At 49.6% G+C, this 27709-nt stretch overlaps 13 protein-coding genes across 13 annotated transcripts; 6 read left to right on the top strand and 7 right to left on the bottom strand.

Annotated features, from left to right (window-relative positions):
* Positions 1-106: 106 nt before the first annotated feature.
* Positions 107-1709, bottom strand: DUG1 (metallodipeptidase; the record flags this gene model as incomplete). Its single annotated transcript, XM_076683990.1, has 3 exons — positions 107-1473; positions 1595-1626; positions 1675-1709. 3 exons carry the CDS (start codon positions 1707-1709, stop codon positions 107-109), a joined length of 1434 nt encoding a protein of 477 aa, XP_076541744.1.
* Positions 1710-2791: 1082 nt separating this feature from the next.
* TRVA0_012S01288 (eukaryotic translation initiation factor 4E) lies at positions 2792-3909 on the top strand (the record flags this gene model as incomplete). The annotated part of the gene is made up of 2 exons (XM_076683989.1): positions 2792-2844; positions 2895-3909. The coding sequence occupies 2 exons, from the start codon at positions 2792-2794 to the stop codon at positions 3907-3909; spliced, it is 1068 nt and encodes a 355-aa protein (XP_076541743.1).
* Positions 3910-4810: 901 nt separating this feature from the next.
* Positions 4811-6667, top strand: TRVA0_012S01266 (GATA-type transcription factor; the record flags this gene model as incomplete). Its single annotated transcript, XM_076683988.1, has 1 exon — positions 4811-6667. One exon carries the CDS (start codon positions 4811-4813, stop codon positions 6665-6667), a length of 1857 nt encoding a protein of 618 aa, XP_076541742.1.
* A 338-nt stretch (positions 6668-7005) lies between these two features.
* On the bottom strand, positions 7006-7977 carry PRS2 (ribose-phosphate diphosphokinase; the record flags this gene model as incomplete). The annotated part of the gene is made up of 1 exon (XM_076683987.1): positions 7006-7977. One exon carries the CDS (start codon positions 7975-7977, stop codon positions 7006-7008), a length of 972 nt encoding a protein of 323 aa, XP_076541741.1.
* A 1478-nt stretch (positions 7978-9455) lies between these two features.
* On the top strand, positions 9456-10622 carry HPC2 (Hpc2p; the record flags this gene model as incomplete). The annotated part of the gene is made up of 1 exon (XM_076683986.1): positions 9456-10622. One exon carries the CDS (start codon positions 9456-9458, stop codon positions 10620-10622), a length of 1167 nt encoding a protein of 388 aa, XP_076541740.1.
* Positions 10623-10824: 202 nt separating this feature from the next.
* Positions 10825-12771, bottom strand: YBP1 (YAP1-binding protein 1; the record flags this gene model as incomplete). The annotated part of the gene is made up of 2 exons (XM_076683985.1): positions 10825-12627; positions 12685-12771. 2 exons carry the CDS (start codon positions 12769-12771, stop codon positions 10825-10827), a joined length of 1890 nt encoding a protein of 629 aa, XP_076541739.1.
* Positions 12772-13905: 1134 nt separating this feature from the next.
* RDL2 (rhodanese-like domain-containing protein) lies at positions 13906-14472 on the top strand (the record flags this gene model as incomplete). Its single annotated transcript, XM_076683984.1, has 2 exons — positions 13906-14360; positions 14415-14472. The coding sequence occupies 2 exons, from the start codon at positions 13906-13908 to the stop codon at positions 14470-14472; spliced, it is 513 nt and encodes a 170-aa protein (XP_076541738.1).
* A 200-nt stretch (positions 14473-14672) lies between these two features.
* On the bottom strand, positions 14673-15449 carry RRP36 (rRNA-processing protein RRP36; the record flags this gene model as incomplete). The annotated part of the gene is made up of 1 exon (XM_076683983.1): positions 14673-15449. The coding sequence occupies one exon, from the start codon at positions 15447-15449 to the stop codon at positions 14673-14675; it is 777 nt and encodes a 258-aa protein (XP_076541737.1).
* Positions 15450-15968: 519 nt separating this feature from the next.
* MRPL44 (mitochondrial 54S ribosomal protein mL53 MRPL44) lies at positions 15969-16428 on the bottom strand (the record flags this gene model as incomplete). The annotated part of the gene is made up of 3 exons (XM_076683982.1): positions 15969-16087; positions 16151-16267; positions 16371-16428. 3 exons carry the CDS (start codon positions 16426-16428, stop codon positions 15969-15971), a joined length of 294 nt encoding a protein of 97 aa, XP_076541736.1.
* A 435-nt stretch (positions 16429-16863) lies between these two features.
* ATG12 (Atg12p) lies at positions 16864-17139 on the top strand (the record flags this gene model as incomplete). Its single annotated transcript, XM_076683981.1, has 2 exons — positions 16864-17028; positions 17080-17139. 2 exons carry the CDS (start codon positions 16864-16866, stop codon positions 17137-17139), a joined length of 225 nt encoding a protein of 74 aa, XP_076541735.1.
* A 47-nt stretch (positions 17140-17186) lies between these two features.
* MPD1 (protein disulfide isomerase MPD1) lies at positions 17187-18797 on the bottom strand (the record flags this gene model as incomplete). The annotated part of the gene is made up of 1 exon (XM_076683980.1): positions 17187-18797. The coding sequence occupies one exon, from the start codon at positions 18795-18797 to the stop codon at positions 17187-17189; it is 1611 nt and encodes a 536-aa protein (XP_076541734.1).
* Positions 18798-19879: 1082 nt separating this feature from the next.
* Positions 19880-21424, top strand: GPA2 (guanine nucleotide-binding protein subunit alpha; the record flags this gene model as incomplete). Its single annotated transcript, XM_076683979.1, has 1 exon — positions 19880-21424. The coding sequence occupies one exon, from the start codon at positions 19880-19882 to the stop codon at positions 21422-21424; it is 1545 nt and encodes a 514-aa protein (XP_076541733.1).
* A 197-nt stretch (positions 21425-21621) lies between these two features.
* SEC7 (Arf family guanine nucleotide exchange factor SEC7) lies at positions 21622-27700 on the bottom strand (the record flags this gene model as incomplete). Its single annotated transcript, XM_076683978.1, has 4 exons — positions 27618-27700; positions 26871-27565; positions 23231-26818; positions 21622-23168 (listed from the first exon to the last, which is right to left on the bottom strand). The coding sequence occupies exons 2-4, from the start codon at positions 27469-27471 to the stop codon at positions 21622-21624; spliced, it is 5736 nt and encodes a 1911-aa protein (XP_076541732.1). The 5' UTR covers positions 27472-27565; positions 27618-27700.
* Positions 27701-27709: the final 9 nt, after the last annotated feature.

Raw genomic sequence — 27709 nt, 5'->3', positions numbered from 1 at the left:
CCCCAAACCCCCCTGGGGCTCCGCTTCGCGGAGATAATGGTGAGTTCTAAACTTAATATGGGAAATAGTAATACATTGCGGATAATACGTTTACTAATAGGTAGGTTTAAGCATCCTTCTCCTCCTCGGCCATGTAGTGGAGGTAGGCACCGAGAGTCTTGGCGCCCTCAATGTAGTTAGAGATGTCAATCTTCTCGTTAGTGGAGTGAGCACCGTCGTCGCCTCGGCCGACTGGCAGCAGGATGACCGAAGTGTTGAGGGCATTCTGGAAGGTCAGGGTGATTGGGATAGAACCGCCCTCTCGGGTGAGATCTGGCTCGACGCCCCAAACGTCCTTGGTGGCCCGTCGAGCGGCTCGGAAGGACCAGTTGTTTGGATCGGAGACCCAGTAGTCGCCGTCATGGAGCAGCTCGCAGGTGCACTTGTTCTTGGAGCCAAGCTGGGAGAACACCTTGTCTACGTAGCTGATGACCAGCTCATCGAGCTTTCGTGGCTCAATGTTTGGCACAGTTCGGATGGAGAACTTGCCAGAGACCTTGGCTGGGATGACCGTCTTGGCGCCAGAGGAGTAGAAGGCACCCTCGACACCGTGGATGGACAGAGACGGGTATCGCCATCGCGCCTGGAGAGCCGGCTTGACCTCCTCGTGGATGACCGTCTTGGAGCCAATGTTCTTCTCAAAGCCCTCGACGTCGAACTTGATGTTATCATATCGAGCATCCTCCTCAGCGGTCAATGGGGCGACCATGTCGGAGATGCCTGGAATGAGGATCTTGCCCTTGGGGTCGACCAGCTTGGAGAAAACGTGGGAAAGATCGATCATTGGCTCGTGGACGACACCACCAAACAGGCCAGAGTGGAGATCGGCAGCTGGGCCCTCAATGGTGATGGTGTAGTAGCTAACACCTCGCACACCGTAGGTGAGAACCGGGTGAGAGTCGCCAAGCCAGTAGTTGTCGGAGATGCACACGGCATCGACACCCTTGAAGTACTTTTCCGCCTCGGCCTTAATGAGACCATCCAGACCAATGGAACCGGACTCCTCCATGCCCTCGAAGCAGAAGGTAATGTTGACTGGCAGCTCGAGCTTCAGCTCGTTGTGAGCCTGGAGAATGTTGAGCCAGTCAATGACCGGGCCCTTATCGTCGGTCGCGCCTCGACCGTACAGAATGTCGCCCTTCTGGACGAGCGTGAACGGGTCCGAGTTCCAGCCGTCCTCCTTGAGCGCTGGCTGGACGTCGTAGTGGCCGTAGATGAGCACGTTCTTCTTCTTTGGGTCCGCACCGTATCGAGCGAGAACGATTGGTGGCAGCTCAATGTTGAGCCCTTCCTCAATACCGAGCGGCTTGAGCTGGATGTCGGTGCAGCCCAGCTCGCCCAGCTCCTTCTCGAGCCACTTGCCCATCCTGACGACCTCCGGTCGGTGCTCGGCGTCGGCAGACACGGATGGGATAGCCACGGCTTCCGCCAGTCCTACCATTGTTAGCTCATATTCTTTGGTCTTTTTATCCTCTCTTTCGTGGTTTCATGCTTCAATTTGGTACTTCACTTTGCACTTCGGTGCTTTTGCGGTGAAATATTGGGGTCCACTTACGCGCAATGAACTGAGGCTTCAGCTCGTCGATTCTAATTTGTTAGTTCCTTTTCTTAAACTCTTTCAATACTAATACATACTTGTTGAACAGTTGTTGGATTTCAGCAGAGACCATGGTGATTGATGATGTGGAGAACCAGCGAATGGCATTTTTTTTTATTCCTGACCCACGGCTCTTTGGGGTCGCGCAGGGTGGCCATCTGGGAGATGCAATGCCCGTCGACAACCGGCGTGACACGGCTCGGAGTCCATGAAACGCCGTCAATTGGCCTGCTATTCTCTTCATCCTGTTGAGACGCAATAGCCTGTTACAGAGAGCACCTCTACAGAATAATTGAAGCACTTCGTCAACCTATATGAATGGCTTCTCGTTGGTCAGGGCCAAAAATCTCGTGCTTTTGCGCGCGCCTTGCAGCAGTACCTACGTAACCCCAACATCTACGAGGCCCTTCTACATTTTCATCTACGGCCGTACAATTCTACAATTTTACAATCAGATACAATTCTTCAAATCTACGCTTTTGCAGATACAGTTTTGGCCTTCTATTTGAGCTACATTGTAGCGGGTGTAATGGGGTTAAGCACGGCAGTTGGTGCCGTATGTAAAGAAGGGAGAGACACTCATCGCATTAATTTCAGTGCCGCGCGTTACGCCTGCGCAAGCCCCATTACCCGCGATCACTCCAGTCGCTACACTTGTACTTCGGGTACACTGTATTCGAGGGCCAGCCCTCGAGCTCCCGTAGCTCCGCTGCGCGGAGGTTTCGTAACTCCTGTGAATATCTCCGCGAAGCGGAGCCCCAGGGGGGTTTGGGGGACTGGTCCCCCCATACAGTACTGCTGCTTTCAATTGACTTGGGGGACAACCCCCAAACCCCCGTAGCTCCGCTGCGCGGAGGAATTCTCCACGAAGTGGAGCCCGCCCCCCCAGTCAACTGAGAGCCACACGCTATGCGGCGCGTGAGGCGCGCGGATAACATTTGGTGAGCTAATACAGCGCGGTGAATTAAAATTTGTGTGTGTTCACGTGATGTGATCCCAAAACGACAGGGCGAAGGGCGGAAAAATGAAAAGTTTGTGTACGATAAATGAGATAATCGAGAGCGGTTTGATGACTATTTATTGATATTTGTTGTTGTTATTATATTGTACATAGTGTTTTTATTCTTCTAATATTTCTAACGGATCAAATTGGCAATGTCTGAGAGCAATGGCGCCCCGTCTGAGTCAATCTGGAATCGACGGACGACGTAAGTGATCTAAAGATGCGTGTGTGGGTCAGCACTAACTGAGATAACAGGGAGAAGTCGTCATTCCTGGCGTCGACGGGGGTTAAGATGAACAAGCCCGGCCCAGCGGGCCACTCGGGAAGTCGGTTCAACAGCCATTTCAGCAGTAACTACCACCACCACCACCAGAACCACCACGGGAACCACCCTGGGCAACACAACAATCACCACCACCAGAACCGGCACCGGAACAACACACATCACAACGAGCCGGACGAGGTGAACGCTGAGGGATTGCGGGTGGTTAAACCGCGCTTGGGGTCGAGCGTACTCAATGCCAGCTGGACCGTGTGGTTCCTCCACCGCGGCCCGGGGCTCAAGATCTCCAATTATTTGCTGGCGACGAAGCAAGTAGGCACGTTCTCGACGGTTGAGGAATTCTGGGACATCTACAGCCACCTGCGGCGTATCGACCGGCTGCCGTTCACCAGCGAGTTCCAGGTGTTCCAGAAGAATGTCAAGCCTATGTGGGAGGACCCCATCAACGTCAATGGCGGCAAGTGGGTGGTGCGGCTCAAGCGCCCCATGAAGGACCGCAAGCGCGACGACGAGGAAGAAGAAGAGGGCCCCGCCTCCGGAATGACCCACGCGCAATGCCGCCACCAGGCCGTGCTCCACTGGGAGAACCTGCTGCTCGCCGTGCTGGGCGGCACTCTCGCCCCTCCGGACGCCGACGTTGACCATGACGAGATCCTGGGTCTGGTTGTTAGCGTCCGCCGCGACGAGGATATCCTCTCTGTGTGGACGAAGCGCCATGACAACATCGCCGGCAACGACAAGATCAAAGCCGCCGTCAAGCGCGTCCTTACTCTGCCCGACGACTTCAAGATCGACTACAAGGTCCACGTAGAGTCCATCAAGGAAGGCGCCAAGAAACAAGCCCTCTACGACCAGCAGCACTCTCCCACCGCCAAACGGCGGCCCCAAAAAGAGGACGACCACATTGCCGCCTCCGCCTACTCCCAGATCGTGCCCAACCAGGACGAAACCGGGTTCGTGCCAATGCGCTATCAGCAACAGAACTAATTACCCTCCGCGAAGCGGAGCCTCAGGGGGGTTTGGGGGGACTGGTCCCCCCATAAACTTCTCCTACCAGGTGTCAACTAATTGATCGCTTTATCTAGCCATTGGGGGCCAGCCCCCAAACCCTTGTAGCTGGGGGGTTCCCCCCAGGCCCCCCAGATTTTTGGAGTGGTCCCTCCTTTAAACTACTCCTATCAGGTGTCAGCAGAAACTAATTGATCGCTTCATCCATTTACCCTCCGCGAAGCGGAGCCCCAGGGGGTTTGGGGGGACTGGTCCTCCCATGAAATACCCCTAGCAGGTATCAACAGAACATCTAGGTATTGGGGGCCAGCCCCCAAACCCCCGTAGCTGGGGGTTCCCCCAGACCCCCCCCTCCTACCCCTGGAGTTGGTGATAGTCGAGTGGTAGTGGGGTCGCGTACTCAGATCTGCTTACAATGCTGAGGCGTAAGCAGATCTGAGTCTGCAAAGTTCCCATTGTGTTATGCAGGAACGTTAGCCGGTTCTTATGGTACGATGTATGTCAAGGCACTACGCCACGAATTTAAGGCGGAAACGCATGAAATACGGCTCCTGAGGATTTGGTCAATGTGCTGTTATGCAGAAGTACCACATTGTGGAAAGCGGGAGTACAGTAGTGGCCAGTTTATCCGACCGCGTAAGTCCCGAAACGGAAGTTCCCGGCTGGCGGGACAGCCGTGGAGACCCGCTTTGGGCAGGGCGCATGCATTTCGCCATCATCACATCACCAGGTTGGGATTTTGACCAGTTTTAAGGCGGTGGATACGACCAGCCAGTGGAGACAGGATTATCTCGCCCCGTGGACTTTGTTGCTTAAGAGGGCCCTGAAATAACTGTGCCAAAGCGAACCAAAAACACAGCGACCCTTGTCTGTGTGTCAAATGTACTCCTCAAGTGGAGGTGGTGACAATGGGTATGAAGACCACTCGTTCTCCATAGATCACATCCCACCAGATAACGACAATAAGCCAAGCATGATATCGCTGATGATGCAGAATGAAAACGCACAAGCGAGCCGCCAGGCCGCTGGCGGTGACCTGCCGTTCCAGAGCAGCATTAATATCTCAAGCGACGATGCCCAGAATGTCTCGTTCTCGCGACCTTCTGAGGCGAGCAGGGGCTTTGAATTCAGCTTAGACGCCTTCTCGGAAGGCGTCGTGTCTCCAGCGTCGTCCAGTTATGACCTTTATAACCTGCCCGGCTCGGTTCCGGGAAGCTTCACGGCAAGCCATAGCATGCCGACCCACCACCACGTCAGGCCCCCGAGCCACGTCTCGCTACCTAGGAACGCTTCTGAGTTCTCGCTTGACGGTGGATTTGCTGCGGAGGTGCTCCCGAGCCCTGAGGTGATGAACACTATGAACCAGAAGCACGCCAGCATGGGGCTCTACTTTGATTCGCCCATGAACCTGGCCAATGCCGACGTCATGAACGACCTGACCCAAAACCCCATCCACTCGGGTGCCTTTTTTGGGTCCAGTGGTAGCCATATTTCTATCAGCCCCAGTGCTGCGTCTGGAGTCGCTGGGCCCCGGCCTGGCGGGGGTACCGCTATGAATCAATTCCGCCAGAGCCTCCCGCATCTGCAGCAATTACACAGCAGCCAGCAGCAACAACAACAACAGCGAGCCCAACTTCAGCAACATCAGCAGGGTACGGCGAGATTTGAGCTGTTTGAAGAGGACGAGGGGCTCTCGCCTCAGCATTACTCGGGCCCGTCCTCTCCGCGGTTCAACCCGCCGTCAGCAACCCCTCACTGGGCTGCCTCCTCAGCTATGTCCCCTCCGCAGTTCCAGCAACAGTCGGCACCAGCGGGACCCAGCATAGACCAGTTTTTCGCTACTTCCGCCCCGGCTGCTGCCCGCCACTCTACTACGACCGCTACTAACGATTTCCACGAACCCCAGACGCCTCACCCTGAACAGACGCCTCAGCCGCTGCAATCACAGCCACAGTCACAGCCACAGCAGTCATTTGTGTCGCGTAGCGCCTCTACTACTCCAACGCTCATTAAAAAGGAAGAGATCAAGCCGAGCAGCGCAAACAATAACAAGCCGACGGAGTGTACAAACTGTAAAACCCGTACAACGCCGCTGTGGCGAAGGAACCCGCAGGGCCAGCCGCTGTGCAACGCCTGTGGGCTGTTCCTCAAGCTCCACGGCGAGGTTCGCCCGCTGTCGCTGAAAACGGACATAATCAAAAAGCGAAACCGTGGCCCCAGCTCCGCCAGCAGCAGTTCGCGTTCCCACTCGCGCGAGAACTCGCTAAGCACGTCAGCCCTGGCTCCACTAATGCCCGTAACTACTACCACCGCTAGCGCCGTGCAGGCTGCCATGACGACTACCGACGCCCAGGCGATCCCAATTATGGCCAAAAAACGCTCTACCAGCCGCTCGGCAGGCAATACACCGTCCTCATCTTTTTCGGAGAGCTCTAGTCGCAACTCGCTGCCGCGGAGACATGTAGCCCTGGCGCCGGCTCCTCCGAAGCCCATGCCCAACGATATACCGGTTCTCCAGCCTCAGTCGTACAATGAGTACAGGATGCAGCAGAGGATGAAGCGTAAGATGTCTGGAGGTCGTATGATGAGCCGACCTACGGGGCTGATGCAGCCGCTGTCGTCGATCCAAAAGCCTCAGAAGTTCACCCAGCCGTCGCCTCAGCAGATCATTCAAAACGGCAGAGGGTTCCCAGGGTCTTCGCAGGAAGACCATCAGCCCCAAGATTGGCTTACCTGATGTATTCCACAATTGGACCACCTCCATCGGATCATTTCCATTTGGTTAATACAATCTTTGTGTTCCTTTGTGCTGCATTGGACTCATTTGGCTAATTCGAACTGGTTATATCAACCTCCATTTGGTAGTTTCGACGGTTGGTGAATTCGATCTTCGGTGGTGGATTGGATATTTTGGTGATTCCGCTGGTCAAGGCTCGAGCTAGCGTTTGATATATTTATTAACATTATGATCATTACTACTCTGTTGTAGATTACTAATATATTATGATCAAATATTACCATATGTTTACGCTATACCATTATAGAGAATGTTAGCGTTTTAGAAATGGTAATAAGTTACTCGAGAGGGGCGTTTCTAAACAGATAAGAAACAGACTCGCCATTGTGCAACCGCCGAATCGCCTCCGCCAAAGTCGCCGAGATGTCAATGTGCTCCAACTTGGAACAATGCTCTCGCGCCGCATCGTCCGGAACCGTGTTCGTATACACCAGCCGATCGAGCTTGGAGTTCTCAATGCGTGCCAGAGCGTTTCCCGACAGAATGCCGTGCGTAACAATGGCAATAATTTTAGACGCCCCGTGCGACACCAGCATCTCCGCTGCTTTGATCAGAGTACCACATGTGTCAGCCATGTCGTCTACAATGATGCACAGCCGGTCCCTGACGTCCCCCACCAGAATCATGCGAGACACCTCATTGGCCCTCTGGCGCTCCTTGTGGATAAGTGCAAACGGCAGGTCCAATCGGTCGGCCAGTCCAGCGGCCCTCTTAGCGCCTCCTGCATCTGGACTGACAATTACTGCGTCCTTGTACCCGTCAACCTGCGTAGTAATGTAGTTGACCACGCTCGGTTCCGCATAGAGATTGTCTACTGGAACGTCAAAGAACCCCTGAATCTGCGAGGCGTGCAGGTCCATGGTAATAATATGATTGCATCCAGCCGTCTCGAGCATGTTGGCCATGAGTTTGGCCGTGATAGGAGCCCGAGACTTGTCCTTTTTATCCTGCCGCGCGTACGGAAAGTTGGGCACGACAGCGGTTATTCGCCGCGCAGAAGCAGTCTTGCATGCATGGATGAGGATAAGCAACTCCATGAGATAATCGTTGACCGACCCGGTGCCCGTCTGGATGACGAATACGTCCTCATCTCGCACAGATTCACCAATGGTCACCGCCGTCTCGCGGTTCGAGTATTGCGACACCCCGACCCTGCAGAGCTCTGTGTTGAGCCGAGTGGCGATCTTGACGGCAAGTTTGTGATGCGAATTCCCAGAAAGGATCTTTATGCTGGAATCCGATGTCGACATCGCTCGCGATAAGGGGGGGGAATGCTTGATGATGGGCTGTTAGTTAGTTAGGTCCCGGGGTAAAAGGTGCATTGCATATTTGGGAGCTCATCGCATGAGTGCGGCGCCGACACATATGTCGTCACTCAGTGTTTTGGTTGGTCAGTTTCTTTTCCCGTGCGGTAATTTATGGAACTAAATGGATTATTTGCTATATAATTCGATGGCAACCGAATCCTAGTCGTTAACTATTATAATGACACCAAGGTATGTGGAGTATCCGTACGCCTAGCGGTAATATGGAGTGAAACCGAGTTGCATTAGACAGCATGGTAGTGTACATATGCCAGATTTTTAGAAATTACAGCTACATTGTAGCTTACTTTGAAGTGATACCAATGTATCTCTAATAGGATAAAGAGAGAATATTAATACTGTTGATGACGTTTTAATACCTAATAAAAGCTGGTACAATGTAAGACAGTTGATCCTGACAATACACAGATCGGATCCCGGGATTATGGCTATACTGAGTGTATAATTGTTATTGGTACCGGTACTTCTACAGCATTCTCTTATTTTTTAGCCGTGGTACTATCATGTAGATTCTTGGTAAATTGAAAATTCAATGTTTGATTTTGGTGATATATACGGGGTCTAAAAATTTATACGACTACCCGGGTACAATACAGTACCGGTACCAGTACATTAGCTTCCAATTAAATTGACTACTGTGGGGCTATGAACCGACAGCTGAATTCAAAATGAGATTGTGAGTTGGTACAACATACTGTGGTGATGTTTTATTATAAACTAACTACCGGGTATTATGTTCACGTGAAATACTTGTCTTGGCAATCCTAGGTACTGCACCAGATACTCTCCAACTCCATCGATTTTGGCATTACCTAGTACGGTATTGAAACTCTGAAATTGTGGGTATAACGAATTGATTGAAAATTAGAAGAATATATTGAAAAATAGCATTAGCTGTGTGAAAAGCCATTGAATGTATATTTGGAAGTGTAAGTGTGCAAACTAATCACCACGCCTAAGGTACTACCGACTGGATAGTGGTCTCCGGTCATATAAACCCTTCAAACATCACTAGAATCTTCTAGCATACAACCACAAGAGCCCTTCGTGTAGAATTATTATACCACTACTAAAGACTTAGTAACTCCGGCTTTCAATGGTACATTGTTCTCGCCTAATCAGCGTCATTACTGTCGTACCTCCAATCACGATAAATAAACCAACACATCTATAAAATACTACCATCCGGTTTATTTAAAAATAGCAAAATGCATTATTATCAAAAAAGGAATGTATCAAAACCTGTCATTTGCAAGCATTTAATCGCAGTCCTTGAGTACGGTGTATTCTGATAAGGCGATAATCGGGCGAATGGCGGAGGTGGGTGCACAGTTCCCAACCGACGACCACCACTACAGCGACGGAAGGCACTGAAGGAAGAGGCATTACCAACCCAACCCCTCATGGCAGACAGGGCAGCTACACCGCCCCAGCCGGGGCAGATCGACCTCCACAGCATTTCGTCTACACCGGCAAAGCACGAGATGAAGCCGACGAGACCGACTATTTGCATTACAGTCAACCTACGAGAGAACGAGAACCAAGCCGTAGTCGACTTCACCAAGGCTGCCGAGGACAAATACGGCTTCGATGTCGTCCACCCAGAGCTCAAGTCAATAGCCCTGGACCTGGCAGCAGGAGACGACGACATGGACGATATTGAAGACGGCGACGGCGACGTCGATCTAGAGCAGAAAGAGTCGTCGCAACAGCCGCAGGCGCCGCAGCAACAGCCACAGCCGGAAAAGAAGAAAAACCGAAGCAAAGTAGAGGGTCGATACGACTTAAATGACCCGTTTATTGACGACAGTGAGATGGTGTGGGAAGAGCAGGCCGCCTCGACAAAGGATGGGTTCTTCGTGTACTCTGGGCTGCTGATCAAAGAGGGCGAACAGCCCCAGATTGAGCGGGCAGACGGCACTATGAAGAAGAGCACGGCTAGCCAAACCGGCGGTAGCGGTGCTGGAGGCACAGGAGCCAAAGCGAAAGGCGGTACCCGGGCTAAGAGAAAGTCTGATGGACCCCCGGGCGAGAAGGAGCCCAAGAAGAAGAAAACTACTACGGCGACTGATCCTGAGAAGCAGAAGGAGAAGGAGAAGAAGAAGGTCGAACGCGAACAGAAGAAGAAACAACAACAACAACAACAGAACGGATCAGCGGCTACTAAGCAGACAACAATTCCTGTATCTAAACCCACAGACGATGCGAAGACCACTGCTTCCGGGGCCAAATCAGAGGAAACCAAGTCAAAGCCGGGTCCTAAACCATCAGAAGAAAAATCAAAGCCTGGTCCTAAACCATCGGAAGAAAAGTCAAAGCCTGGCCCAAAACCAGCGGAAGAAATGTCAAAGCCGGGTCCGAAGCCAGCAGGAGAGAAATCGAAGCCTGGTCCGAAACCCGCTGGAGAAAAGTCTACTAATAAATCGGGCCCTAAATCAGCTGATGAATCGAAACCTGCGAGTAAGCCTGGTCCAAAACCAAAGCCCAAGGAGCAGCCGGCTCCTGTCCCAGCTTCACAGCCAGCAACGCAGCCATCAGTAACAGTACCTTCAGCTTCAACCACTAATTAATTGGTTATGTATTTATTCACCATCTTGTAACACTACAATGAATGTAACCCGATCGGCTTTATAAGACTAGGCGTTCCTAATTCTAAAGCTACAGTCGCCCAGACCAGAATCACGGCGCCCAGTATTTAGCGCTATGGGAATGCAGCCATTATGCACCTAAACATGCAGGCCGTGTTTTAGTAAACGATACAAACAATAAAAATTAGGCGCTCTGCTTCTGAAGACTTTCAATGGCAAGCGTTAGCAGACTGCTGCGACGCGAACTGTCGCCGGTTTCTTCGGCCTCAGGACTGGCATTAGATTCAAAAGACGTCCGCAGGGCCTCTAATTTATCTGCAAATGTCTTTTTGAACTCTTTATCAGACTCAACGAGGGTCACAAAGTTAATCCAAGTCAGCAGCAATGGGAAGACGTCGCCATCCGACTCGGCATCTTCGCATGTCTGCAGAGCCAGCTCGCGAAGCTTCTCCCGACGCTCATCATTGAGGGGAAGAATGGCATTACTAGGCTTATTCGCCTCCAGCGAAAGAGACCCCAGCTGTTGGGTCAGAGAGTGCAGGGTTGGCTTCCGCGCAAAAGTGAGATCCTTTAAAATCCGCACCATCGAGTCACGAACGTTATCAAATGGACAGAACTCCAGCGTGTCCACGATGAATGCAAACGCCGTCTCCTCCTTGTGCAATGCGAGCATTTTCGCAACAATAGAGTAGACGATAATAGTGATCTCCCGCGTAGTCTCAATAGACCGTATCTGCAATATGCTTACTGGAACCACTAGCAGCTGCTGAAGGAACTCGTTAAATTGCTTCTGTGGAATCTCGCGGACCTCTTCTTTTGTGACGTTCTTGACTACCCGGAGTGCCCAGAACAATACGGCATCTTGAATTCCATACGGCGGGGCGCTGTCGCCCCTGCTCATCAACTTAATAGACAAAGCAACAAGCTCTTTCAACGATAAGTCCTTCTCGGCAGGAAATCGTCGGTCCATAAATCGTGATTGAGTGAATGCGAGAATATATCCGTCTTGCGACAACCCTTCGAATGGCTTTTCCTCCTTTGCCGACTCTTCGGTCTCGGTGTCGGGTCCCTCATCCGGCGTCTCCTCGTCAGTCTTTTTAGCCTCTAATTCAGCTACCGCCTTGTCAACGAATTCTCGGAAGAGCTTCCTCAAGTCGAGATCAAAGGAGTACATGAGCTGCACAATTCGATCAGCACACTCGTTGAAGTAGCGCACATGATTGTCCAGTTCGTACAGGGACTGTCGGTGCGCTTCGCCTTTTTCTTCTGCGCCCGTCTTAAGCTCAACAAAGAGCCTCTGTGACCACTGAGCAAGCGTATTCTGCATCGTGATATCCAACAGCCACGTCAAGTAACTCTGCAGAAGCTTCCTCTGCATCCTTAATTCAGACTCACCAACGTCCCCCTCACACTCGTAATCTCGCGCGAAAGTGAATAGTCGCCGAATGACCACCTCTATGCCCGTAAGGTCCAGGTTCTCGAGGTTCATGGCCAGAAAAGACAGCAGAGTAGTCGTCGAAGTGACTAAAAACCTCGATGGATAGGCCACTCCTTTGATATTTTTCAGAGAGCTCCTCATGAGCTCGAAATACGCATAGAATTTGACGTCGAACTGACATTCTCTCTGGAAATTGCCTTCGATGTCTCCCAAAATGTCAACTTCCCGCTTAGTACCAGTAATCCCCTCGATCGCCTTGAGATAAACCTCCTTGGGGTTACCCTTCTCCGCAAGAACGTTGAAAATCCTCCACAGAGGCTTGATGTTCGGGGTAATCTGAAGAGGAACGTCCGTCTTGAACTGGTGGTCAAGGAACGGTACTACCAAGGCCGGGATGTCCCACCCAATTTCCTTGGCGATTTGTTCATTTTCGTTCAAAACATCAAGGAGAGCTAGGAGAACCTTATCCTGATCGTCATAGCCTAGTTTTCGGGCCTCTTCTAGTTGGATCTCCAGCACGGTCGCATAAGAAATCCAGTCCTCCGACCGCTATCGTCGCACATTAGAACTACTCTATTACAGCCAATACAATAAAAAAAAACCTACAATTGCCTCCCCTGTGGCGCCTTTGATGTCCTCGATGATCTTCTCAACAGTTACCTGCTGCGGTCTCTCGTCTTCCTGGTCGCTCATTTAATGTGCCGCTTTTCGATAAGGAAAGGGTTCGCGGACCAGTTCCCAGCGCCGATGGGTCCCCCTCTGTTTTTCCGTGGCAACGCCGCTTACACTCCGGAGTGCCGTCGACGTACGGCTGAATACGTTCCGTTGATCGGGTAACTTTAACTATGCAAGTTCATAGCAGCATAGTCATCGGTCGAACGATCGAACATGGGCTGCCGTAGCTCATTCGGCTAGTGGAACTTGTGGAACTGGCAAGTAGGCACTACAAAATGTGTCCTCATATTGAAGTCAATGATATCATAGCAGTTGGTACCTTTGGGGGCCAGCCCCCCAAATCCCCCGTGGCTCCGCTCCGCGGAGAGCTAGCCAGGTGACATAGTATCATAATCGGCAAGACGGTTAACTTACATCTTTTGACCCAAGGGGTTAGAACTGTATCTGATGCGTATCCTGTACCAGTTGATAATAATCACTCTTGATTTGATCTTGACTGGGTTACTTTTGTAGAGGAAAGTGGAGGAATCATATATTGGCATATGTTAATTACAATCAATCATATTGGCGATTCCCCTTCGTACAATCAAGGTGGACTAGATGAAATGAAAGATTGAATGAAACATTAGTCCCCGATCAACACGGGTCCTCGGACGTCAGCCGCGTGGTACAGCCGCACCTTTTACGGCTTAGCTCCTTTTAACCGTCGTTACCAATTCGTACAATTAATATGAAGTATTCAATTTGAACTGTACGTAATTGGAAACAGTAATATTACGCAACGTATCAATAAAGAAGGACGATTCGGCTCCAGACGTTCCCCCACAGTTGTTCACGACCAAATTGGTGTGAATTACAGCGGTGTCTCGACTACGCTATCAACTGGCCAAATATAACTTCGCAATTAGCAGTTGCACAAATCCTTGCACCATAATAAGGCCAATCAGGCCATTTCGAGTGTGTCAATCTTTATATGGACTTACATAGTCAACCCGATACCCGCTAAACGAGCACGCCATAAAGCGCTAAGGTTTGTTGAAATAGCTCGGATAACCCCAAAAAAGTGGAGTGGGGGTGGGATATAGACCACCACCACTTGCCACACATTACTCACCCCCCCTCACTGTACCGAACAGCCGGACATACTTCACAATGTTCAGAGTTAGCGTAGTTAACGCGACCAGGATTGCCGCGCGGCGAGGATTTGCTACGAGCCCCATCCGGGCCATTCCACGAGTTGCTAGCTCTGTCGTGCCACGGGTCCGACCGACTCTTGTGACGCGACGATGGTACTCTCCCCTGACCCAGGACGCCCCCGCAGAGGAGGTGGACTACAACGAGGTCAAGAAGCTGAGCCAGAGCAACGACAAGAACGTTGTCATCATTGACGTTAGAGAGCCAGAGGAATATGCTGGCGGACATATCCCTAATGCTGTAAATATCCCTTTCAAGTCGTGCCCAGGAGCTCTCGGGCTGGACGCGGAGGAGTTCGCCGAGACCTTTGGTTTCGACAAGCCAACCTTGGACCAGAAGCTTGTATTTTACTGCCTTGCGGGCATTCGAAGCTCCGCCGCTGAGTCTCTTGCCGCTACCTATGGCTACCAGAAGTAAGTGTGATGATTTGTGTGTTAATGAGCGTTACTAACAGGAGAAATATCTAGCCGTCTAAACTATAAGGGCTCTTACGAAGACTGGGTCAACCATGAGCAGAAGAATTGATTCTCCTCAGCTCTTTCATGATGTATATATCTAGCGATATCCCTCTTTTTGTTAATGCATTGAGTTCCCTGTAGATAGATTTTCTATATTTTTTTCAATCTCGTATCGTTTATTCATTACTGCCCCTTTTTAGAACCATCATCATCCTCTCTTTAGCTTAGCATAACGGAGCCAGTAGCAGGCTAACTGAACGCTGAAACTTAGGAACGCCGTGCTTCGGGCATGAGCTTTCGTTCCTTGGCAGCATTCTTCTTCCGCTTTCGCTCCACTCGCTTCTGGATATCCTTCTTCTTCATAGTCTTGAATTTCTCCGTCAGAATGAGCTCCCTCTTTTCGGATCGCTTCAAGTAGTAACCCTTCTCTCGTTGTGACTTCTTATGCTTGGCCAGGACCTGCGCATCAAAGTCTCTCTGCTTGAGGGTATCAAGTCGCGATCGCATGGATTGGATCTCTCTTTCTAGCTCGGCCTTCTCACCAGGGTCTCTGGTTTTTTTAAGCCGCTCTCGCATCTCTGTGAGCTCGTTGGCTCTATATTCATTCAAAAATTCATAGTTCTTTCGTGCAACAGTTAGATCTGCCTTGCCGTATGCTGGATCAAACCGAATATCCTGGTATAATGTGTTTGACTTTTTGTTGCCCAGCCCAGGGATGCTTCGAATCCATGACACTGGCTTGGTCGCCGACTGTTCGGAAGGGGCATGCTTGCTTCTCCGTTTAGTAGTGGTATCTCTATTGTTTGATCCAAACTCTTCTGGTGGACCGTCAGAGTCGGAATCTTGTGAGTTGTCTTCTTCTTGTCGCTTCATTCTCTTCTCTTTCAGTAGACTGTTCTGTGCTTTATTCAGGGCTCCAAACGAGATGGAACCCATGTCATCGCCCTCGTCTTCTTCATCGTCGTTGTTATATTTCGATGCAGCAAGCTGAGAGAAATACTCCTCCTCATCTTCGCTTTCTTCTTCGTATTTAGGGCGTCTCATTATTATCGGTCGTTAAAAAGATGGTGGTGGATCGTGAAAAGTTGAAATTTTCTTATCACCGACACAACCCAACTTGCGAAGTACGGTCATTCTCTGACTTTAAAAGGCTTGGGGAACGCTTAAAATATATGATTTAGAGGCATTATTACTTCGAATGAGTTTATTAGATTGTTGTATACGATATACAATGTTGATGTTGAGTATCGGTCGTGGAGTAGGAAAGTCCCTTTAGGTTACAATAGGCGAAGCTAAACATTCCCTGTAATACTGCAACTACAATCTCTTTGTAAGTTAGAGGAAATCGTAGTTACTCGCAATGAAAAAGTGTAAGATTATTTGAGTAAAAACTCCGACAGCCATCGTTCAAATAGTCACTGAGTTTACCGGCGCTTTTACAATCGCACGGAACTTAGCTTCGAGGACCATAATACTAGAATCCGCCAATCAGCATGAATAACTGGCAATGAATTCAAACAATACAATAATAATATATACAGGGCTAAGGGTGGGGTGAGTTAATTATGCATCGCTGATATCCTGCTTGATCTTGAGGGATCGGGAATACTGTTCAAACACCTGGGTCATGTCATGCGTGTTGCCGACGGTCGATGGGTCGACAGAAAGAGTCTTGCCATCCTCTACATGTCCAATGCGTTAGCGTACTGCATCGGTAGTTCTTTCACAAGGGGGTTCACACTTACTGAAGACGACCTTGATCTCTGGCTTGTCGGATTCGTTCGGCAGCAATTTCTGGGTTACCTTGATCTCATTTCGGCTCTTTGGCGGCAGAGAAGACAGAAATATTCGAGCCAATCGGGCTATTCGTACAGGATCCTCTCCAGACCAGAAGGACATGGAGAAGGTACCCCCGGTTAGTTTAAATTTCTACCTTGGTAGATTCACGTCTGGTGTTAGACATACCACTCTTAACTGCTGGATGGAACTTGACGGTAACCTCGCTGAAATATTTTGTCAGCATTTTCGTTTATATATTGGATGCTCTGAGTAGTTTTACTGTATTTTGAAATGTTCGGGTCAATCTCAAAATTTGATGATGATTTCAGGTGTCCGGAGACGATCACTTATTATTACTGGGCGCGCCCACTGTCCGCATACTCCACCATCTGGTAAAGCCACTTACAATCAACGCTTTCACGCCCCTAGATCTGGCGTACTGTTAATTAATTTTGAACGCAACTAGACAATGTCAAGCCCCCGAAAAGATGATAATAATATTAATAATAATGGAGAAGAGAAGATTCCAGAGGAAGAGGCTCTTGAACAGCCAGTTACCATGAGCGCTTCTGTGGTAATAACGCAGCTACCGCGAGATACGGCAGATATTTTGGACCAGTATGCCAATTTACCGGAACAAAAAGTCCAAGTTCGCTTCAAATCTATTGGATCAGCTAAAATGCTCAAGAGACAGGTATATACTATCAGTTCAGCGCAAAAATGGTCGGTGCTAGTCAAGTTTCTGCGGTCGAAACTGGACTGCAAGCCATCCGAGTCGCTGTTCTGTTACATTAACTCCTCATTTGCGCCAGGGTTGGACGAAACTATTGGTAATTTATACAAGGTATGTCAGATATACAAATCAATTGTTGTTATTACCGCTAACTGGATTTAGAGCTTTGCTATCGAGAGCCAATTGATGGTTTCCTACTGCAATACCGTTGCATTTGGCTAAACACATTACAAGCTCAAGTTATTAAACATCGCTGAGAATATTTACGGCTACAAATCCTCCTTGGCAGACACTGGCTGCTTGAATAGATATCGCTTTGGAAGCTTCTTCTCGTTAGGAACCTGGCCGTCCATGACTGAGGTAATGAAAGACTTGACATTACCAACTTCAAGCTCGCCGTCAACCTTTGAGATCCAGCCTTTAGCGGCATTGAGCGCACCAAATGCGCCCTTATGGTTCCAATGAGCGGGACCCTTGTGGGTAGAAGGTGCAGAAGATTCCGGGAATGGTGGGAAACCAAGCTCCTCTGCAATGTGTTGGGTCTCATCATCAAAGTCGATAATGTGGACAAATCGGAACTTCTTATGCTTCTCCTGGTCAACCTGAGTGCGTGCTGTGTTGACAGTTTTGAAGTCCTTGATCTGGTTGTAGACGGAAGTGACGAGCACAAAGCAGGTATCTTCGCCATTGAGACATTGTTCCTTGAGTTCTGCAAACGATCGCACTCGCTTCCATGGGTTCATTGTGCTGCTCTCTTCTTCCTCGGACTCGACATCAGTGGCCTCGGTATCAGAATCCACATCAGTCTCTGGCTCGGATTGGTCAGATTCGGAATCGCTGTGGTCGCTAACCAATTCCGGGACATCCTCTTCAGCAGGCACTTCGTCATCATCTTCGAGGTATTCTGGGTGGTAGTGGTCCTTCACGGCCTTTTCTCGAGTCCTCTCTTCTACAAGTCGTGGCTTCCTTGGGCCTGTAGAAGCACCAACAGTGGAAGATGCCGAGGAAGAATCAGTGTCAGCATCAGTATAAGCGGAACCTGAGGCTCCGGCGGACTCGGTTGCTTTCTTCCGCTTCTTCTTCTCTCCCTTGTCGATGTTCTTTGGCTTGTACTGAGAAAGGAAGGCCGATAGCTGGCCAATCTTCATTTCACCCTCATATTCAGTAAACTTGCCGTTATTGTAGATGAACAGCTGGCTCTTGGATTCGTCATTGGTGATGCCGACCTGGCTAGCTAGTTCAGTGGCGTGTTCCGCTGAAACATAGGCGAATACAAGCTGCTTGGGCACAGTAAGCTGGTTTGAAAGCTGCTTGTACAGCGCAGGGACCCCCGACTGGGACCGTTTGGGCAGCAGAACGACCGTGGTATCGTAATCCTGGGCTCTCTCGACAAATCGGGCAATGTTATTCTTGGTCACCAAGACTGCAGAGTTGGGGATCTGGTCAAGGGCGGACTTTGCGAGCGCCTTGGCTTCTCGATTGCCACCATAGTCCTCGATCCGGCTCTGCTTCGACTTTTTTTTGCCATCAGGGGACGGAACCACGGGCTTGACGATCTTGATGCTGGGCAGCGATTGGATGCCATACTTACCACAGAGGGGCTTATTTCGCTCTTCATCGCAATTGACTCCGTAGAAGTTCACGAGGGGACTGGCAAGCTTGGCAGCCTTCTTGTATTCACCGGTAAAATCCCTGCAGTGCGGGCACCACGGCGCGTAGAACTCTACTACGGATAGCTGACGCGAATTCAGCACTCTGTCTTCAAAAGTATCAGGATCGAGATCGATCACGGCCCCGGATGTGCCGTAAAAGCTCTGAGCCGATACGACCAGCGACAGAGTCAGCAGTACCAGCAGCTCTAATAAGCGATTGTTGGCCATGTTTCTCGATTCGCCGTCCAATAAAAAAAAAAAACAATGATAAATGAAATATGGTTCTCCTCGCTTAGTATATATTTAACTTAGGCCATTGACAGGTTAGTGTCGATATCCCTTCATAACCAGGTTACGCATATATACTGGTACTATATAGACGGTTTAAGTTTTGGTAGGCGGGTGGCGGTTTGACGTGTCACTCCCCCAGCGGAATGGTGGTCCTTACCAATGCACCCCCCTTCCTCCATGGCCAGGTACCGTCTACCGGGTATATGAAATAGAATCGTCTAGAAGGACAGTGGATTTAGACATTTGTGTAAATTTGTATTTTTCTTTTAATAAGATTGGCCTCATTTACGTAGCCGCCGCCGCTGCCAAAAAAAAAAGCCAAGCCCAAGCCCACACAGCATGCTTCGAGAGGAACCGTAGCCCTTCCTCTCCATCTACCCTCTATCGACACCTGATCGAAACGCAAATACAGCTCGGTGCCTGGCATGATCCTGCCCGACCGGAACTGCCTACGCAGACCTGATGCCGGTGGTACCTGTGCTTAGTAAGCGGCCCGAGCGAGACCTATTAAGCAAGATAAGGGTCAATTACGGGATCCTTCACAACACAAAACACTTTCCTCCCCCTTAAAACTTGCAGAACCCCAGGTTAATACTGGCTAGAATAAAACGTAGGCTCGTCTTCAGCGTGATTGTGATTCCCACGGCACCGGTTTTCAATTCTCTTGGCGAGACCTGCAAGACATTTTCATTCTCCCGCTTTGTTTTTGGGTTAATCTATATACCTCTCCTCCCCCTTGGATTTTCTTGTGCGCTATACGTCGTCGACCCCGGTAGCAGGTATACAGTACTAAGATTTGGTGTTAAGCCCTACCACATTTTTTTATTACCTCACTATTTTAATTGATTATATACCGCGAATCACGAAAGGGGTGCTCGTTTATTTTGGCATAACCTGTGGTATTTTTAATCATACAAGGTCTGTCGCGCCTTGATACCGCGAAGCTGATTTTTTGAGTCCATTGAAAGAGACCCGCTAAAATTGCACCAAAAGCCTCAGTAATTTTGGAGTGATTTGTAATGGGCTCTTGCTTTTCGTCGAGCAAAGCCAAAGGGTCCCACGGGGCCGCTGAAGCCGCCCAGTACGACAAACAGCGTCAGGAGAGCAATACCGCCTCTGCACAGCGCTCGGACCATACTACGTCCACCGCTACGCCTATTCCCTATGAAATGCAGGTCCTGCGTGACCGGAACCACTCGTTCCCGAGCAAGACCCACACGCGAAACAACAGCGTCCAGTCGGATCACGAGAGCGCCGCGCTGACCGACACGCGCAAGAAGAGCTCGCTCTCCTCGACGCCCAATGCTAGCATGGCCAATGGCTCGACGGTAGCCCAGCAGAACCGCCAGGGCTCGGCGTCGTCGTCTACCAACAAGCAGGAGATCAAGATCCTCCTTTTGGGGTCCGGAGAGTCTGGCAAGTCGACCATTCTCAAGCAGATGAAGATCATTCATCAGAACGGATACACAAAGGAGGAGCTGCTTATGTACAAAACGACCGTGTACAAGAACCTGCTCGACTGTGCCAAGGACATTGTCGTTGCGCTGGAGCGGTTCGGTGTCACCCTCGATGACATTAACGAAAGAAAACAGCCCACACCAAAGGTCGAGGAAATCCCTGCCGAAGAAGAAACGAGCAATACAGCCCACGAAATCAACACGACTAATAATGTAATTCCTACTCTAACACAGAACCCACCGGTAACCCCGCCCTCGCTCAACGACGCCTCCCCAACTAATGCTAATTACCGCCAAAATGGTTTGATTAGCGCAGCCAAGCTAGAGACAACCGAATTGACTCAACAGGACTTGGACCTCATCAAGACGTACCAGGTCCAGCCGCAGCCAGACTTTGTCCTTGATCCCGAGATCACTGCCGCCATCGTCCGGCTATGGAACCGCCCAATTGTGAGGGTCTTCTTCTCCGAAAAGCGATCAGAGTTTTACATTATGGACTCTGCGCCCTACTTCTTTGCCAACGTTCAGCGTATTGGCCACCCAGACTATATCCCGAACGTGGCAGATATCCTTAGGGCGCGAATCAAGACCACCGGTATCTACGAAACGAAGTTCGACATGGGCGGTATGAACATTCATATGTACGACGTGGGTGGACAGCGATCAGAGCGGAAAAAGTGGATTCATTGCTTTGACAATGTCACTCTGATCATCTTCTGTGTGGCGCTTTCAGAGTACGACCAGGTGCTCCTCGAAGCAGACGGACAGAACCGTATGGCTGAGTCCCTCGTCCTCTTTGAAAGCGTTGTCAACAGTAGATGGTTCATGCGTACTGCAGTTGTGCTCTTCCTCAACAAGATTGACGTCTTCACTGAAAAGCTGCCCCACTCGCCGCTGGAAAACTTCTTCCCAGACTACACGGGTGGAAACGACATCAACAAGGCCGCAAAGTATATTCTCTGGCGATTCACACGCTTAAACAGAGCTGGCCTCCACATTTATCCACATCTTACCCAGGCTACCGACACGTCCAATATTCGACTCGTGTTCGCCGCAGTGAAGGAAACTATTCTGCAAAATTCTTTAAAGGACTCTGGAATCTTATAACTTATGACACCCTCCGAAGCCCTTTTCCTTCCTTCCTATTTTTTTTTATATTTCTGCGTTATACGCTTAAAACCATTCATAGCAGTAGTAGTGACAATAAGACTAGCACGATTTTACATTCTTATGGTCCACCTCTTAATGGAGAGTTCCAGCCGTAACAATACAGGGGGTCATGTAATTTGGTACGTAAAGTGTCATTAAATAATTACCAGCTCACCAGCTCGGTCAAGTACAAGCTTCATCGAGTCTCGCACATCTTCAACCATATCCTTCGAAAGTAATCCCACAATCTGAGGGTAAAACTGTCCAATGGTGCTCTTAAATTGCTCATCACTGAATCCATAGTATTCGTCCAGGATTACAAGGATCACAGGCCAAAGAGCATTGATATGCCTCTGCTCCTTATCCTGAAGCCTGTTGTATCCCCGAAGAATATCCACACACTGTGGGATGAGTTCTCCGGCAAGCTCTTCTCTCAGGCGTATTTCTGACTCCTTAACAAACTTAGAGTCATCCTTGAAAAGTCTCATCATCAGTCTAATGTATGTCAATGATGACGTAGATTCCTGCTTCAAAAGATTCGGCGTCTGCTTCATGAACCCTTGCTTATAAAGTCGGATTCGAAGGTTGACGTCGTTGTTAAACGCACTGGCAAATGAATAAGAAGTTCGTAGCATTCGACCAATTCGAATCATCTCACTAGTCGGCATCGTTGCAAACACTTCTGGCTCCGAGATGAGGTCCGAAACAGTCGTGATCATCAGCTTTTGCAGCACAGCCTTGATTATAGTTCGCCTGAACTTTTTTTGTCGATCCATGTTGGTGTCTATATTCGGAGACGGTAGGCTGGTCTGTCGCATATCATATCCCACGTTCACGTTGTGCTCGCTGCTGCCATTACCGTTAGCTATTGGTGGTTGGTCCGACAATCCTACGCTTGCAATAGACGCCGAACGTTCATGTCTAGAGTACTTCTCTTGTTCGTCGGCGTCTTCATCACCATCACCTCTAGGTGCCATGTCAAACAACTCATTAGGGGTAGTTTGACGGAAGAGGAGGTCAATCGTATCAACAATCTTCTTCCAGTGCTCTGGACCCAGCTTATTGATATTCTGCCGCACGAGCTGTTCAAGGCAGGAGCTTCCTATCTTTGAAACAGTCTCATTCTCCTGGTCAATGCACCTCACAAGCAGATCTAGGAACTGATCAAGCATTCTCTCCAGTGTATCAAAATAGAAGGTCAAGAGCGCAATTACATTCCGCAAAGCCTGGACCATGGTCGTTGATTGCCAGACAGTGAGCTCATCAAGAGGCTTCGAACCGAGATCCTTGAAGATCGGGAACAAGAGGTCGTTGCAAATTGCATCCCAAGACTGGGTCTCGAAAGTGCCTCCATATTCCGTGAGCGCGTCAAACAAATAGTTAAGGGCCCTGCTTCTCACTTCCAACTCGTCACCATTCATGATAACACCGTGGAATGCCCTAAGGGTTGAGTACCAAAGAGCATCTCTAAGTGCGTTCTCGCTGCCTTCATGAACTGGTTGCTGAGAAATCTTAATGATACGTGGAATAGTATCCTTTAGCAGCTCAATTGCATGAAGCCCGATCTTCTGGAACTGTGGGTTCTTTGCAAGTTCTGCTAAGCAATTAGCAAGATCTGGAAAAGCATCTTGTTGAATAACCTGCATTAGATGATCTCGATGGATCATTTTGCACAACTCAAAAGCCTTTGACACAATGTGACCTAAATCAAAAAATCAGTTAGCAATCTTTTCCCCCAAAATCAGAATATTAATCAAAACTTACCGTTCGGAATTCGCGCCGCGGCTGAAAGAACACCAAATATTCTACTCCAGCCAGACTTGATTCTATCGCTCTTGGCCATAACCATCTGATGAACACAATCCAGAGCCAGCTCTTTAGCAGCAGGGTCCTTGTTATTCTCCATAACATATTCAAACGGCTGCAAGAAGTCCTTCTGGAACTTAAAGTGAGCCAACTCGTCGATGTCAAAGAATCGGTACGACATCTGTCGCAGAGCGTCCAATGCAAACTGCACCACGCGTTGGTTCGTACTCAGGCATACAACATTGAACTGTTCGCCCATAGTCTGCCAGATTTGGGACCATTCCAGTCGGATTCGGCCCATATTGTAGTAGCAGACGTCTACCATTTTTTGTAGTGCATCAGTACGAGGATTCTGGCTATCCCCCGACGACTGAATTTCTTCGATAGACACTTCAGTCAACGCCCGCACAAACTCAACTACAGCAGTACCAGAAAGCTGGGCAGTCTGAGAAAAGATCTTATCAGACTTAACCTGGAATTCGGACGACTGAATAGCCTCTACAACTCGCGGGTCAAACACCGGCCGGTGATCAACATGCGTTGACCTCGCGCTTCTAGAGTAGAACGACGAGCGAGAAGACTCCATCGAAGCTCTCGGGGTAACCCGGATTTGTGACACATCGGGAATTTCCTGCGACGAGATACCAGAGTTGATGAGACGGAATCGCTCGAGCTGACTACAACTAGTCAACACGTTCTTCCATGTTTCACCAAGCATGTTGCCTTCTGAGAGAGCAGTGTCAAGCAAGACTCTAATAGCTTCAACATTCTTTGGTCGCATCTCTGTCAGGCTTTTCAAGTTGGTGTATTTTTGGACCGTTCCCATGAAAGAGACTCGTGGAAGATAAATGTCAAACAGACACGAAATCTTAATCGACAACTTCATACCTTCTAGACAAAGGGAAATGATTTCCGGTTCGTCACTCTCATGGAACAAGTTTGACAGACCAGCCATTAGCGACATCCAAACCACCTTGAACATTGGTTTGACATGCTCAATCTGAGATGCAATATAAAAAGTTCCAGATTCGCTATTGACCAGGTCTGTGCTGGTACTGCTTTGATGGCCACCTCGACGGCCAACCATGTCCCGGAAAAGCTGCTCAGTCTTGTTGGCCATTTCTCTGGAAGCCTTCATGTAAGCCTCCTTTTGTTGATCACGGCCCATAGTGGACAACGCAAATCCAAAGGTGGCTGCGAAGCCTCCAGCTCCCTTCTTGCCATCAGATGCCAATAGAGCCGCATGCTGTTCGGAATGCAGCTTGATTTCGTCACTGAGGATCTCGTTAAAGATATTTAAAAGGAACTCCTCAGGGAAGTCATTTTCACCGTTCTTCTTGGCATTGACTTTGAGGAAGTCTGCGGGCGACATGCGTCGGTCGTCCTTAATGCTGGGACTATGAAGATCGGTATTGAGGATGATCACAGAGTACGCAAGATAATACGCTGCATCGGCATCAGCGAACACACCAGGATTCTGTGAGAAATATCGCTGTGCAAACTTCAGCATGAGTCTATCGATCTTCTGCGCTTCACCAGGAAGTCGGAATGCCTGAAGGAACCTCCTAATAGCAGCAACGAAACCAAGGTTAGCAAAGTCGATGAGGTCTACAAAGGCATGCATAACGGCAATGTTCCTTTCGTCGTCACCTCCTAAGTATTCGCCAAGGACTGCCTTATCGATTTCTTCGGTGGCCAGGAAAAAGGCAGCAAGAGTTTCAGGTCTGTCATCCTCAATGAAACCGTCGTCAAACAGCTTCTTCAAGCCACGTTTTGGCTTAAAATTGAATTGACGAATATCATTTGCTCGCATTGATTTTCTGTCCTTCAGTGTCTCAAATTGCTGTGGATCGTCGACAATTTGCCCACCGTCTATTGGTGTGTTGACGCCAGTAGTGTCAAGACCAAGCATGCTGTCATCGCCCCCTCGTCCGTTGGTTACCTCTTCAGCATTTCCACTATCAGCTTCCGTGTGTCGCTCGCCTTCCGCGGCTATAGCCTCGAGGGTAACTGCAGTCGCACCATTCACTGCAGGAACAGCTATACCACGCTGAGACCAGGTGAGAAGAGACCTAAGTGCCGCAACCAGGGACTCCAATGCGGAAATTTTAAGGGCGTATTCTGGAGGGAAGAGGTGCTGTTCAGGGTGATGAAAGCTCGCAGTGACATTGGCGATGGACAATGCGGGAGGAAGCGACAAGTTATACACTGCGATGGACTTGTGGCGGGCATCATGGTAATGCTGTAATTGAACGTGTGAGATCTCGACATGCTGGCCCATGAGCTTAACTAGCACGTTGATAATCTTCTCATACAGGTTAATCGTTGCTTTGCTGTCACAATCATAGTTAAGAAAGAGTTCGACGAGGGCGCGAGGATCGTTGCAGATCTTTTGTATAATTGTCAGGAAATACTGCTTCTGGTGTGCCGTGGACGTCTTCATCTCCATAATTGGCAAATAAATCTCTGCAAAGAAGACTTCGATTTCCCTCTTGAACACATTCCTCAGATTGCACAGAAGCAGCCAGAAGATTTCGGCCGATATTTCAAATACTGGGGGCGATATACTGGCAGCGTTTCGAGCCAAAGTAGAGCTAATGTAATCTCGAACAGCGACGACGAACCGTTCTTCACCCTTTGTATTGGATCGAATGATGATATTCTTGGACATGAAGACGTTCATGTGACTCTTTAGAATAGTGTGGAGAAGATGGAGCGAGAGTAGCTTCGACCTCATGGCGTGGGACTTGGTATCGGAGCCATCACCTTCAAGCGCCTTCTCACTTAATTTGCACATGGTTCGGAACACGAGGAATGCATCCTTCACAGCGAGATCCTTGTCACTATATTCGTCCAAAACATTTGTCCGCTTCTCGTCATCAATTGACCTACGCTCGCCACGGTTTTCCATATCCTGGAGCGTGAGCTTCTCTCTTGACCCGAGAGACCCACTTTCTTCAGCTTCCTGTGCGAGTTGTTCCTTTGATCCCGTCTCTCTTGAGGCCGCCACTTCGGCGATGTTGACACTAGACGAATTGAAGCTCCGTGAACCGTTATACGTGCCGTATAAACTTGCATACTTCTTGACTCGGTCAAACACCGCATTGACCATCTGTGTCAGACTCGCCTGTGCAACTCCCTGGTTGCCGCCTGATCTGGAAAGAACAAACACTGTGTAAGTCTGGCGGATAGCCTTTAATAGGGTAGAACCGTGTGCGACAAGGTCGTCGTTCAGCACCGCCGCTAAAAGCGCTTTTACAATCTGCAGTTCCACTCTGGGGTCAGTAGACTCTCCGTTGAAGGTGTCGCACACTGTAGAAACAGCTTTTTCAACCATTGAAACCGTAGGTGGCGGGGTAACCCCGCTCTCGGGGTCAACCTTTGGCGGTTCAGGGTCTTCGAGATAGGAGAACGTAAACAGCTTGCCGATGCAATCCAATGCGTTCTCTTTCAGCTCGTTATTGTTAGACTGCGTGCACACGAGCCGCAATGGTTCGAAAATGGCATTGGGCGAAGGCAAAAGCGACGGGTTTTCGTTTAGTTGCTCTGGAGGTTAAGTTAGTAACTCTTACCACAATGTTAAATAATGTGTACTTACTCAACGCTTTCTTCACAGCAGTGTCCAGCGACGCGTTCTTCCTGGCATCCTTGCTTGCGGCAATTTTCTCTAGCGCTTTCTTCACAAACACCATAGAAGAAACAGTCTGTTGACCTGATGTGGTAGACGATATCGACAGGGCAATTGAAGGTGTACGCCGGCTCCGTTTGATGTGGGTAGTTGAGTCTGACGGCGTCAGCGTTGGTGTAGACGCATTTGAAGGAGTGGTCGACGTGACAGAGTCGCCAGTTTTCTCCGGAAATTCTACAACCTCGTTGTCAACCGAGTCAGGGCCAGCTAGCAGGTCATCCTTCTCCGGTACTGGTGGAGGCGAGCTACTCCCTTCCACTGGTTGCCCAGCGGCTTCAGACTCCAGTGCAGTCCCTTCCAGATCTTCCTTCTTCTTATCCTCCTCGTCCGCTTCTTGTCTGGCTTCTTCTTTCACGGTTTCTGGGCTGGCCTTGGCCTCTCCGACGTATTCGGCATCGCCCACAGTCGTTTCAATGCTGCCGGATACCACGGATTCGTTTGCGGGAGAACCTGCACCCGCCGCATCATTGCTAGCCTCCTCGGGCCTGTTCGACTCTTCTGGGTCAGCCATTCGCGCCTAACAGCCCCTGCTTGTTCTTTGTAGTAGTAAGCTCAAATTGGCAGAAGAAGACAAATTAAACGATCAATTGGACAAACTCCAGTGGCTAAAATACGCAAAATTAGTCAAGCCCCTCGCGCCAAATCGGCCCTGCTTACCTGCTACAACACCCTCCGGCTCTCTAGTATACAACTCTAGTTCTCCTGTTTTCCAAGTACACAGCTTCAGCCAAGTAGTGGGTATCTTTGAG

Source organism: Trichomonascus vanleenenianus (genome assembly GCF_965637985.1).
Source record: "Trichomonascus vanleenenianus strain CLIB 3782 genome assembly, contig: TRVA0_012S, whole genome shotgun sequence".
NCBI classification, from domain to species: Eukaryota; Fungi; Ascomycota; class Dipodascomycetes; order Dipodascales; family Trichomonascaceae; genus Blastobotrys; species Blastobotrys vanleenenianus.
Note: the sequence above shows the minus strand (reverse complement) of the source record. Positions and strands in the feature narration are given on the sequence as shown.